This window comes from Grampus griseus (assembly GCF_964374135.1).
Source record: "Grampus griseus genome assembly, chromosome: 6".
Taxonomy (NCBI): Eukaryota; Metazoa; Chordata; class Mammalia; order Artiodactyla; family Delphinidae; genus Grampus; species Grampus griseus.
Window position 1 is genome coordinate 64,597,423 of NC_139000.1, and position 13,555 is coordinate 64,610,977.

At 36.0% G+C, this 13,555-nt stretch overlaps 1 protein-coding gene across 3 annotated transcripts in view; it reads left to right on the top strand.

The window, feature by feature from the left end:
* The window catches only part of CCDC171 (coiled-coil domain containing 171), a 348,708-nt gene that overhangs the window by 292,027 nt on the left and 43,126 nt on the right, over positions 1-13,555 (top strand). For all 3 annotated transcript variants that reach the window (XM_082657166.1, XM_082657167.1, XM_082657168.1), the window contains one exon: positions 9,755-9,907. In XM_082657166.1, coding sequence (XP_082513292.1) covers positions 9,755-9,907 — 153 coding nt within the window. The remainder of the gene's footprint in view (positions 1-9,754; positions 9,908-13,555) is intronic.

Here is a 13,555-nt window from a genome sequence, read left to right on the forward strand (position 1 = left end):
AATTTCAGTTTTCTTAAATTTTCCAAGGCTTGATTTGTGCCCCAAGATGTGATCTATCCTGGAGAATGTTCCATGTGCACTTGAGAAGAAAGTGTATTCTGCCACTTTTGGGTGGAACATTCTATAAATATCAATTAAATCTATCTGGTGTATTGTGTTGTTTAAAGCTTGTGTTTCCTTATTTATTTTCTGCTTGGGTGATCTGTCCATTGGTGTAAGTAGGAAGTTAAAGTCCCCTACTATTATTGTGTTACTTTCAATTTCTCCTTTCGTGGTTGTTAGCATTTGCCTTATGTATTGAGGTGCTTCTATGTTGGGTGCATAAACATTTATAATTGTTACATCTTCTTTGATTGATCCTTTGATCATTATGTAGTGTCCCTCCTTATCTCTTGTAACAGTCTTTATTTTAAAGTCTATTTTATCTGATATGAGTATTGCTACTCCAACTTTCTTTTGATTTCTGTTTGTGTGGAATATATTTTTCCATCCCTTCACTTTCAGTCTGTATGTGTCCCTACGTCTGAAGTGGAACTCTTGTAGACAGCATATATATGGGTCTTGTTTTTGTATCCATTCACCCAGTCTGTGTCTTTTGGTTGGGGCTTTTTTTTTTTTTTTTTTTTTGCGGTAGGCGGGTCTGTCACTGTTGGTGCCTTTACCGTTGCGGAGCACAGGCTCCGGACGCACAGGCTCAGCAGCCATGGCTCACGGGCCTAGCTGCTCTGTGGCATGTGGGATCTTCCCAGACCGGGGCACGAACCCGTGTCCCCTGCATCGGCAGGCGGACTCTCAGCCACTGCGCCACCAGGGAAGCCCTTGGTTGGAGCTTTTAATCCATTTACATTCAAGGTTATTATCAATATGTATGTTGCTGTTACCATTTCCTTAATTGTTTTGGGTTTGTTTTTGTGGGTTTTTTTCTTCTCCTGTGTTTCCTGCCTAGAGAAGTTTCTTTAGCATTTGTTGTAAAGCTGGTTTGTGATGCTGAGTTCTCTTAGCTTTTGCTTGTCTGAAAAGCTTTTGATTTCTCTGTAGAATCTGAATGAGACCTTTGCTGGGTAGAGTAATCTTGGTTAGAGCTTTTTCTCTTTCATCACTTTAAGGATATCCTGCCACTCTCTTCTGGCCTGCAGTTTCTGCTGAAAAATCAGCTGCCAACCTTATGGGGATTCCTTTGTATGTTATTTTTTTTGTTTTTCCCTTGCTGCTTTTAATATATTTTTTTGATTTTAATTTTTGTTAGTTTGACTGATATTTGTCTTGGTGTATTTTTCCTAGAGTTTATCCTGTATGGGACTCTCTGTGCTTCCTGGACTTGAGTGACTGGTTCACTTGGGGGTTCCTCCCATCTCCTTGGGTGTCAGGGTCCTCCACCAACAGCTGGCAGGCACCCTAGTTTTGGGGAGACGCTAACTCAGCGTCTTCCCACACCACCATCTTGACGCCTGCATGTATCTTTTTGAATTATGGTTTTTATAGGCCCATGAGTGGGATTGCTGGATCATATGGTAGCTCTATTTTTAGTTTTTTTAGGATCCTCCATACTGTTCTCCATAGTGGCTGTACCAATTTACATTCTCACCAACAGGGTAGGAAGGTTCCCTTTTTTTCACACCCTCTCCAGCAACTTGTGCCCTTCTGACTCTAGGCCACTCTCTGTTTTGGTTTGTGGGCACAAACACAGCTGTTGCAGCTCTCCTTCACACCAGTAGGGGAAGAGCTGCCTAGCTCAGTCACCGTGATGCAGAGGAGTGCTCTCCATACTTGTTGATGGCTTACTTTTATTTTTGAACCAGTATCTCCAATATATGTATGTATGTATATTTATACCTTTATAAATTGTATACTTGTGTTATTGTTAAATAAGCTCTATAACATAAAACAAAAAAATATGGAATATTTTAAAGGTATGATTTTAAAAGATTTTTAAAAGAAAGATTAAAAAGTTAATATAAAAACTATGGAGACAGTAAAAAGATCAGTGATTGTCAGGGGTTGGGGAGGAGGGAAGAATGAGTAGGCACAGAGAATTTTTAGGGCACTGAAACTCTTCTGTGTGATACTACCATGGTGGGTACATGTCATTATACATTTGTCCAAACCAATAGAATGTACACCACCAAGAGTCAACACAAATGCACGCTATGGGTTTTGGGTGATGATGTGTCAGTGTAGGTTCACTGATGGTAACAAATGTACCACTCTGGTGCGGGATGTTTTTGGGTGTGTAGGGGCAGGGGGTATATGGGTAATTTATGTACTTCCCACTCAATTTTTCTGTGAACCTAAAACTGCTCTAAAAAATGTAGTCTATTAAAAGAACTAAATATAAAATAGAATAAAATCTATATATGGAAGTCTCCAATTTTTTTTCCATTTTAACTCACTTTGGAGACTGAATACATCCCAGTGGGTATGCAAGACAATGGACTTTCCCTTTTTTTTTAATAAAGTAAGAGATAAAATTTTTATTCTTTGATATGGATTGGCACTGGTATCATCACTTGGTCCATTTTTTAGACATTAATATTTCCTGTTAGGTATTTTGGGAAAAGGTGGAAGGATTCTACAGTGCAGCAGGGCTGAGAATGGTGTCCTCATTTGTTTATTTACTTTCTTTGTATTTCACCACGAACTCTTATGTACCCTGTATGGTTAAGTAATTTACGGATTAAATTATTTTTCATAGTTTAGTCTTTACAGTAGTTTACAATGAGATAAGAGGTAGTCTTTAAAATCTTCTATATAAGGTTTGCTGTTCTTCTTGTGACAAAATGCTTCAAATTACTCTTGAACTTGAGTGTGAATTATGTACTTTTCTGTAGCATAAAGAGAAGGGTTCCAAATCTGTAGGCCTTTTCTTTGCTGGCAAGTGGCTATCAAAAGCATTCTATCTATAAATTTTTTTTTAAAGAAACCAAGACAAAACACATTCTGTCACAAGAAGTTTTAAAAGAAATGAACTGCTTTATTGAAGGAGTTTTATGGAGCATTATGAAAATAGTTGTTTGGAAGTGTTTCCAGAATTTTGGAATTTTTCCAAAATTGATCTAAATCTATAAAAATTCATATATGTGTATACACATAGAAAGTTCAGAAGCAAAGTTTTTGAACCAAAAAATGTGTTTGAATTTTTGTTAAAAATATAAAATGTATTTAGTATAAAATGCATTTGTGAAAATATAAAAACAGGACATATATTAGTTTAAAGAACAGTTGATTAATTCAGGGAAGTTGGAAATATTTTAGCCAAAATTCCAATTAAAACTTCATTTACTTGATTGATAGGATTGAAACATGCATGTCATGATTTAATAAACACAACCAGTGGTGTACTTTCGCCAAGTGCATCTTCCCTATTTACCACGTCATGGGATTGGTCAGGGTGAGGATTCAGTATTAGACTTCCAAACACGTTTCCCCACTATCCAAAAGCAGAGCATTCCTATAAAACCTGTCATAAGCTGAAATGGTGTTAAGTGAAGGAGCAGTTACCCTAGGCCCCATCTTGCTAATGGATGAACAAAATAAATGGAGACAAAGCACAGATGCTCCCAGACACAGTTCAGAGCTGTGTGGACTTGGTGCTTAGATGCTGAGAGTAGTTCCCGGGGAAGGAGCTTGGAGGGGCGACTCTCACTGCTCTGGGTGAGCGCTGCCTCCAAAAGGGCTCACTGCAAAACAAACAGTGAACGCTATTTTTGCTTTTTGCCTTTTTTGGTAAAAACGAAAATCCTCTTCGGATTTCTTTCGGTTATCGAAAACAGGTACAAATGCAGGTCTTTCGTGAAAGTGAAGTGGCATAAGGCAAACTTTCGAAGAGCAGGGATACCTGTATCACAAAAAGTTATACAAGATTTTTAAAATTGTAAAGCATATCCAATCATATTTCTTTCACTAACCATCATTAGTAATAACTTTTTGTTGAGAGTAAGAGGTTTCAGGGCTACTGATGAAGCCAAGTTAAGGCCCTCTCCCTCCTCTCATAGCTGTTTATGCTTAGTTTCAAGCCCACTTGTACTTGGTTACACCTTTGTAGAAGTGTTTTCTTGCTTGTGTTTTGGATAGGGTTTCTCTAAAATTTTGTTTCTGGCCTCTTCCACTTTCTCTTTCTTATTGATTCCTCAGAATTCTTGTCAGCTGAAAGCATTCTTATCAGCTTTGATGCCTGCACATGCATGCACACACACATATACACACACACACGTGCAACTCTGTGTGGTAAAGCAAGGAGGTGGATGGCAGTCTGCCATCCTGATTGAGTCTTTCCTACATAACTTTGTACTGGAATGTTATGGTGAATAGTATTTAGGGCCAGGGCCAGAAACCCAACATCCAAACTAAACAGTCCATTTCCAGATCTTAGACTGGCTCTTGACTGGGGGACGTAGTTGCTATTTGCAGACTAGTAAGAGACGCTTTAACCCTCATTCTCTGCTGTATCCCTACATTTATAAAATATTGGAATGAAAGTAAGTCAATTAAATGAGCAACCTTACAGAGTAATTTTGTGATAATGAAGAAAATAATTTTAATTCCAGGTGCCAAGGAATAAAATTTAATACTAAAAATTATGAGAATGTTATCATTCTAAGACTTTCATTCGTAGGAAAGACATCTTAAATAGTAACTTTTATTTTATTATTTTTTAATTAAAAAAATTTTTTTTACTAGGGTACAGTTGATTTACAATGTTGTGTTAGTTTCAGGTGTACAGCAAAGTGAATCAGTTGTGCATATACATTTACCCATTCTTTTTTAGATTCTTTTCCCATATAGGCCATCACAGAGTGTTGAGTAGAGCTCCCTGGGCTATACAGTAAGTCTTTATTAGTTATCTGTTTTATATATAACAGTGTGTATATGTCAATCCCAATCTCCCAATTTATCCCTCACCTCCCATTACCCCCTGGTAACCATAAGTTTGTTTTCTACATCTGTAATTCTATTTCTGTTTTGTAGTTAAGTTCATTTGTACCCTTTTGTTAGAGTCCACATATAAGTGATATCGTATATTTGTCTTTTTCTGACTTCACTCAGTATGACCATCTCTTGGTCCATCCATGTCACTGCAAATGGCATTATTTTGTTCTTTAAATAGTAACTTTTATTATCAATGGGACGTTTTGTTGTTAGGAAGTAAATATTCATTAGCCTCTAAAATTCTTTATTTTTGAAAGAATTTTAATATATTCAATGTGTAGAATAACTTGTATTTAAAATACTTATGTGTCCAATAATACCCCTCAGAAATATTGAATCTTTCTTTTATGAGTTAAAATAGTAATTTTCCTAATTTGATATCGTTGTCATTATTATAGTTAACATTTACCTGAGTGTTTACTGCATGCCAGATAGTTAAGGTCTTTTCATGTATTAATATTCATTTAACCCCCACAAAATCTTTGTAAGGTAGGAATCATTTTCCCCATGTTATGGGGATTTATTGTATTTCACATATTTGGTATATCTGGTATATCTATTTTACATGGTATACTTACTTTATATAGTATATAGAAATGAAGTATATCCGTAATTACAAAATTTAAAGTAAATGTCAGAGGTTTTTGCTTCCCAATTACTTACTCAAAAATATAAATAGAAAATTTACTATTTTGTTGGCATCTGGGCCTTATGACATTTTCCACTAATTGCTCCTTCTCCTAACATCAGCTTCCCAAGGCTCCTACTTTCCCTGAAGTCCAATTTTGAAGTCAGTCTAAACTACATAATATGTACATAACAAATTATATAAATAATATACTAGTCCTCAAGTGACAGTCACCTGTTTGTGTCTCAGAATTTTTTGTATTCTAAAACACTTACGCTTTTCCTTGAAATAGATAGAATGTGGAATTTTATATGTTTGAACTTTCTCATCTTGGTATGCTGATTATAAACACAATAGATTATCTCTAAAACAAAAGGCTATTTTTGTCCAGAAACTGTTTTTTGTTCTGTTTCTCATATAACTAGATAAACCCTACTGAGATTCATATCTCACTGCATGGTATAGTCAAAATCCCAAGGGCCAAAGATGACATGGGATATATTCTCAAGTGCTGGGCTTGCTTTTGACAGTATCATGCTGCTTTGTCATTGTTTCCTAATGTAAAAAGGTGTGATGTTTTAATACAGGAGTGAGGGGTATTGTATAGCGCTAGACTTCAGGAGATTGATAGAGAGGTCATGAGATGCTCACTCACTCCTCCTCGTACCCCCTCACTTGATTCCAGCTGTCATTTCCATTTCTTCTACCAAGCTGGCACCTTTCTTTTGTATTAAAGAGTTGGATTTTTCACTGGCATCCTTTATAACATAGTTTGAATGACTTTTTAATACTGGAAGTTAACATTCTTTATTCTTCAAAAGAGCTGTGGATTCTTTGAATAGCTTTACGATTTCACTGACACTCCTCCCTACCTTTCAGTTCTGAAGGAGGTTTTCATTTTAGAAGCATGTAGTATATTTTACTTACACTAGTTCCGTGAAACATACTTTCTGTATTGATTACCTTACCTTTGCTGCTCTGAAAAAAATATCCTATACAGTAAGTGTTATAGAAAATTGCTTTCATCTCTCAAATACTGCGTTAAAAATTTTAAATGCTTAAGACTCTAAATCCTAAGCAAAAAGTAGATTATTATTTTATTCTTTTTAATGTTATAAAGAAGTAATATGTGGTTTCTCTTAATACTGCACTGAATATCAGAATTTAGTTATTAAAAGCAGATCAAGGAAGGAGCCAAAATAATTATGACTTTTGTTCCATCCATCACGTAAAAATTCAGATATAACTTCTCAAAAAATATTTTATTTTTTAAAAAAGAGATTTAAAGGAATTCCTTTTATATTATAATTCCTTTTAGAATATCATGTATGTGACAATTCATGAAATGTGTTTCTCCAAATTTAAGAAATAGGACTTTTTTTTTTTTTTTTTTTTTGAGGTACGCGGGCCTTTTCCTGCTGTGGCCTCTCCCGTTGCAGAGCACAGGCTCCGGACGCGCAGGCTCAGCAGGCATGGCTCACGGGCCCAGACGCTCCGCAGCATGTGGAACCTTCCCGGACCGGGGCACGAACCCCTGTCCCCTGCATCGGCAGGTGGACCCTCAACCACTGCGCCACCAGGGAAGCCCCAGGACAACTTATTAAATGTTGAAATTTTTTATATATTAGAGGCCAGTTCTATTATGACTTACATTGAGATAATAATCCAGGAGCCTATTATTGATAGAAGAGTACTTTCTTCTTTTTATTAAATAAGGCCTTTATGTAAGTTTTCATGCATTTTATGCACTTTAGGTCCTTATATAACAGGAACACATGTATACAAGCCACCTATCACAGATTGTCTCATTAAGATCTTAGTGGAGAATTTAAAAATAGAACAATGGTAATACTACAATGAAATTTACTAGCTTACCATTTTTAGAGGGCTTTTTTATATTAGGTGCAATGTAGCTGAAGGGTTAAGAGAATGGCTTTGTATTAGATTTTTTTTTTTTTTTTTGGCAGTATGCAGGCCTCTCACTGTTGTGGCCTCTCCCACTGCGGAGCACAGGCTCTGGACGCGCAGGCCCAGCAGTCATGGCTCACGGGCCCAGCCGCTCCACGGCATATGGGATTCTCCCGGACTGGGGCACGAACCCGTGTCCCCTGCATCGGCAGGCGGACTCCCAACCACTGCGCCACCAGGGAAGCCCTGTATTAGATTTTTAACTATCTGATCCTCACAACAGTTTTAGAAATAAGCAAAAAAATTGACTTTTCTTCCCATTTTATGGAGGGAGGAGGTGGAGGCTCAGAGAGATGACATGGCATTGCCCAACAAGATAAAGCTAAGTAAGTGGCAGCATGAGAACCAGAAAAAAATAGGACTTGTGATTCCTGGTCCACCATCTCAGTGGAGAAGATAAGTGAATTTTCAGAAGTAGAGAGAGACTTGGTGTAGGAAGAAACAGATATGATTTTGTAATTTCTGATTTTTATCTACTTTTGAAACCCAGGGACGTATTTTGTGTTAGTATTAGCCCTCAGCTTACCTTGAAATGACTCAAGGTGAGGAATGTTAGGACATGTGAGATGTTCCCAAACATGAGGTCGTACCATGCTTATTTAGTGTTGGGTAATAGAATGAACTTTTGTGTACTTTATCTTTTTATGCCTACAGCTATGCTTTTGCTTCTTTTTTCGACTTTGAATAAAGTATGGGTAGTAATTTATTCACTAGAGTGTTAAGGTTATATTTTCCCAAGTATCTTCATCCTTTTCTATAAGGTATTTTTTGCCAAACTGAATATGACTAATGTGGCTTTTCATCTTTTCCAGTCTCTCTCTCTCCCCTCCTTCCCTCCCTCCCTCCATCCCTCCCTCCCTCCCTCCCCTCCCTCCCTCCCTCCTTGCCTTCCTTCCTTCCTTCCTTCCTGTCAGTCATTCAAGCCATCCCTGAAGATACAGAGATGATTAGATTTGACACAATATCTGGCCTAGGTAGCTCCTTAGTGTAGTGACTATAAACATGTAAATTAATGCATTTCTGCCAAAGCAATAAATGCAGTAGTAGAAGCAAGCATGAGGGACCCACAGAGAACCAGAATAGAAGTTAACACTGCCTTTGGGCTCAAAAGAGCCTTCTTTAAAGAGGTGGTTTCTGAACTGGGTTTTTGAGGGCAAATAGGAATTTGTTAGGCAAAAAGCTATGAATTTTCTTTTAACTACAAATAACTCACCTACTTCTTTTTCTCAGACATTGTGTATGTTGTTTCTTACTTTTTGTTCACCAGATTATTTCATATGCATTCAGAATTGCCCAAATATCTAGTTTCTTAAAGCCCTCTCAAACCAGACTCTTCAGATTGAATATAATTTGGAAATTTTCAGACTGTCTACCATTGTTCTAAGTTGTGGCTGCAGTTGGAACATGGTTTTCTTGTAAATAACATAAAATTATATTTGAATATGTCTTTGAAATGTTTGATTTTACTTTACTGTATTTGAAGTATTTTGAAAGACTTTTTAGTCTTTCAAAGGTGTAATAGTATTCTTGGACTTAAAATTCACTACGGCTTGCTTTAGAAGCAAAAGTCTACAAAATATGATTAAACTGTGGTACAGAGGCCCAACAATTCTCCCGAATATTACACTACTTAGGGAAGAGAAAAAGTTACCAGCACTTGCTTATGTTATTTATTTTATTATATCCAGTGTAATGCAAGGATGTTCCTCTGTTATATGAATGAAAATAATTATGCTTTTCTTACAATATAGGAATCATATTATTTACTCTTAAAAAATCATAGGATTAGTTCAGCTCCTTTTGTTTCAAAACATTTGTGTTCTAGGTGGTTTGAAAATTTTACTGAGCTCATTTTGAAATATCTTGCTTATACATCCATCTGTTGTGTGTCTTAAGATTGAAATTTAGGTCAAATTGCAACTTGAATTTAACTTTACAAAGGTAATAAGTGTGCCATCTTTAAAAACTGCATTCTAAACTTTAAGCACATAGATCAAAGTACACCTTATTTAAATAAATATTCTGGAAAAAAGTCTCAGTTATTTTCTCCCAGACTTTCTTAAAATAGTCACGGTTCTCAATATAAAATGTGAGGTTTAGCTTTATTATTTTAAAGGAGGATGAAAAGTTGTTTATTTTAAAATTTTAATGATTTTGCTTTCAAATTATGGAAATTCTCCTTTGGGGACAGCTTTATTTGAATTGTATGTGGCATTATTTTTATTTCTTAAGGCTATGATTAAAAGTTTCGTGGATGTCTACCAGCTTGCAAGCACTAGAATTGCTACATTAGAAAAGGAGATGACATCTCATCGAAGTCACATTGCAACCTTGAAATCAGAACTTCACACAGCTTGTTTACGTGAAAATGAAAGTTTACAATCAGTAAGTCCTACAATATTTTTTTCTTCTTTGAATCTTGGGTCACATTTACATTCATGTTTTTGTTGTTCATAAGATCGCTCACCAGTATATATAATTTAGGGTGAGTAATCAATCAAGCAACGTAAAATTATTAAGTGTGGAGAAAATTTTGAAGGAAGAAAAGCAATTAATTTTTCCATTGTATCATGTATAAAGATATGCATATTGTTATCAATGCTAAAGCACTACATCAAGATTCCTTTGTGTTTGGCAGTGCAGCTGACAGTTGGATTTGGCAGTATGCATAGTTAAAGCTTGCAACTGTCTGAAGATTCAGTGTGTCCCATTAAGACAGAATATTATTAATTATGCGTATAACCAGAATGGTAATTAGAACATGTGATTATTCTCTGTAGAAAGCTAGTCTTATCCATAATACATGTCCAGCTAAAGATGCATGTTGTGATTCATCTATATGATTAAAATTCAGTTTCAGCAGTCATTTTATGTCTTAAAATTTTAGCCCATGATGAAATTTGGGCTCATTTAAGACTAAACAAAATTTTCTACATTTGAAATACGTGTTTGGGGAGTATCAAAAAATGAATATATTTGTGACATAAAGGAATAAAATACACATTTAAACTTTCTCCTCAAAAGCCAGGTATGTCAACATATCTCAACAGTGAGATTCAGAGGGTTACCAATAATTAGAATGTCTTTTTTCCCTGTTTGGTTTGATTAGAATGGATCTGGGTGACTTGTAAGGAAAAACAGTATCACTTTGCCATTTAGCTGTTGACCAATTTCAAATGATATATTCAACAGAAAAAGAGTTAGCATTAAAGCAAATAGATGCATAGTTGTGGTTTGGTTCTTCAGCTCCTTCAGGTCATAGCTCAAGTGTCAGCGTCCTAATGAAAGCTTTATGACCATGGTATTTAAAACTGCAACCACTAACCCTCCCACACCCTACAAGCTCTGTCTCATTCTCACCCCATGTTGCCTATCTACCTTCTACCTTCCTTGCTTTATTTTTTTCACTACAGCACTTACCAGCTTACGTATATTGTATTTTATTTATTTGCTTTTTGTCTGTTTGCTCCTTACCCTCATAGAATATAAGTTCCATAAGGACAAGCTATTTTGGTTATTTTCTTCACAGCTGTAAAGGCACTCTAGTGCCAAGAATAGTCTGACCCACAGTAGGTGTTCAACAAATGGTTATTGAATGAAACATACTGGGACCTAATCCAATAAATGAACAAACTAGTTATTTGGGACCTGAGATGAGATTCAGTTGAGTTCAATTTTTAAAATTACTTTGTTAATTTCTTAGTGAAAGAGTAGTAAATTTGACCTCAAATAAGAGAAATCAAGATGAAGAGGAAACCTTTATAAAGATTTGAGTAAGTATTTGGAATTCATTCTAGTCTTTCTCTGAAACACATTTACATTTCTTCCTGCTAACTCTCTGATCCCATTGGTTAATATTACATTATACTATGGCAGCTTTGTTGGGTCATACCATTATTGGTTGTTTATTACTGTTATTCATATAAAAATAATTGCTTATGTTCTGAGAAAGTTTGGTAAGGTGGGATTGTTTCCCATGGGTTCAAAAATTTTTTACCAATTATTAAGCTATTGATGTCTTAATGGAGGTGTGCTTAATACCCCCACTATCATAATAAAGCTCCACTTCTCAACCTTCTGAACAGATTTACGGGATATGCTCATCATCTTATTAGTAAGAGGAGGTTCACTCTAGCAGTGATTCTCAAAAGGGAATGTGTGTAATGTGAAAATTTTCCCCATCAGATTCTGATGTGTCCTTCTAGGACACTGCTGCCTAATCCCATGTTTCTATGGGATATATGCTCTCCAGGCTCTTCCCTTAGTTGAGAATCATTGTTTTGAAAACAATAATAAATTTGTATACTAATTTCTATTTTTCAAGACATTTAAATACGCATTTTCTAACTTGAACTACTTAAGAACTCAGAGAGGTTAATCTTTTAATTTCATAGATGAGAGGTGATATATATATATATATATATATATAGTTTGGTAGATAAGAGCATGGACTTTGGAATTACAACCATTAGAAGTACAGTCAAGTGTAAATAACAGAAAACTTGACTAACATGTTTAAGACAGTTTTTTTGGCTCATACAGCAAGAAGTCTAGAAGTAGGTGACTATTGTCATCGGTTTAGTAGTTCAGCTTCTCTGTAATTTCTCTGCCACTCCCTGATTGTCATAAGATGGAAGCCAGCTCTAGGATTTGGAATCACATTCAAGTCAGAGGAATGGGATGGCCCAGCAATACCTGTTTTATATATATGATAAAGCATTGCAAGGCTTTCCATTTAGAAAATATTTAAGTTTTTATACCATACATTTATTTTTTAAATATTTAGAAATTTTAATATAAATTTAATAGATAACAGATATTAAAGTATATTTAAATGTTTATATATTTAAAAGAGAAAAAGCCTTCCAAGGAAGTTCCGAACATATTTCCACTTATATTCCATCAGCTGGAAATGGGTTGTGTGGCCACCTTGAGCTATAATGAGTCAAGGGACAAGGAAATGAGAAATGAATAGATACCGGGTTAACCAATTAATAGTATATCTGACCTGTCATACAAGTCAGATATATCTGGATTCCAATTCAGCTTCTGTCAGTTGCTAATCAGGTGGCTTGGGTCTCAGGTTTTCATCTGTAAAATGAGGATAATGATACTACTCTCTAATAGAGATGTTGGGAGGTCTAGTGAGAAGTCTTTTTTTTTTTTCTTAACATCTTTATTGGAGTATAATTGCTTTACAATGGTGTGTTAGTTTCTGCTTTGTAACAAAGTGAATCAGTTATACATATACATAGGTTCCCATATCTCCTCCCTCTTCCATCTCCCTCCCTCCCATCCTCCCTATCCCACCCCTCTAGGTGGTCACAAACCACATAGCTGATCTCCCTGTGCTATGTGGCTGCTTCCCACTAGCTATCTATTTTATGTTTGGTAGTGTATATATGTCCATGCCTCTCTCTCGCTTTGTCACAGCTTACCCTTCCCCCTCCCCATATCCTCAAGTCCATTCTCTAGTAGGTCTGTGTCTTTATTCCCGTCTTAACCCTAGGTTCTTCATGACCTATGAAAGAATGCGCAACATCACTAATAATTAGAGAAATGCAAATCAAAACTACATTGAGGTATCATCTCACACCAGTCAGAATGGCCATCATCAGAAAATCTGAAAACAATAAATGCTGGAGAGGGTGTGGAGAAAAGGGAACCCTCTTGCACTGTTGGTGGGAATGTAAATTGATACAGCCACTATGGAGAACAGTATGGAGGTTCCTTAAAAAACTAAAAATAGAACTACCATATGACCCAGCAATCCCACTACTGGACATATACCCTGAGAAAACCATAATTCAAAAAGAGTCATGTACCACAATGTTCATTGTAGCTCTATTTACAATAGCCAGGACATGGAAGCAACCTAAGTGTCCATCATCAGATGAATGGATAAAGAAGATGTGGCACATATATGCAATGGAATATTACTCAGCCATAAAAAGAGACGGAATTGAGATATTTGTAGTGAGGTGGATGGACCTAGAGTCTGTCCTACAGAGTGAAGTAAGTCCGAAAGAGAAA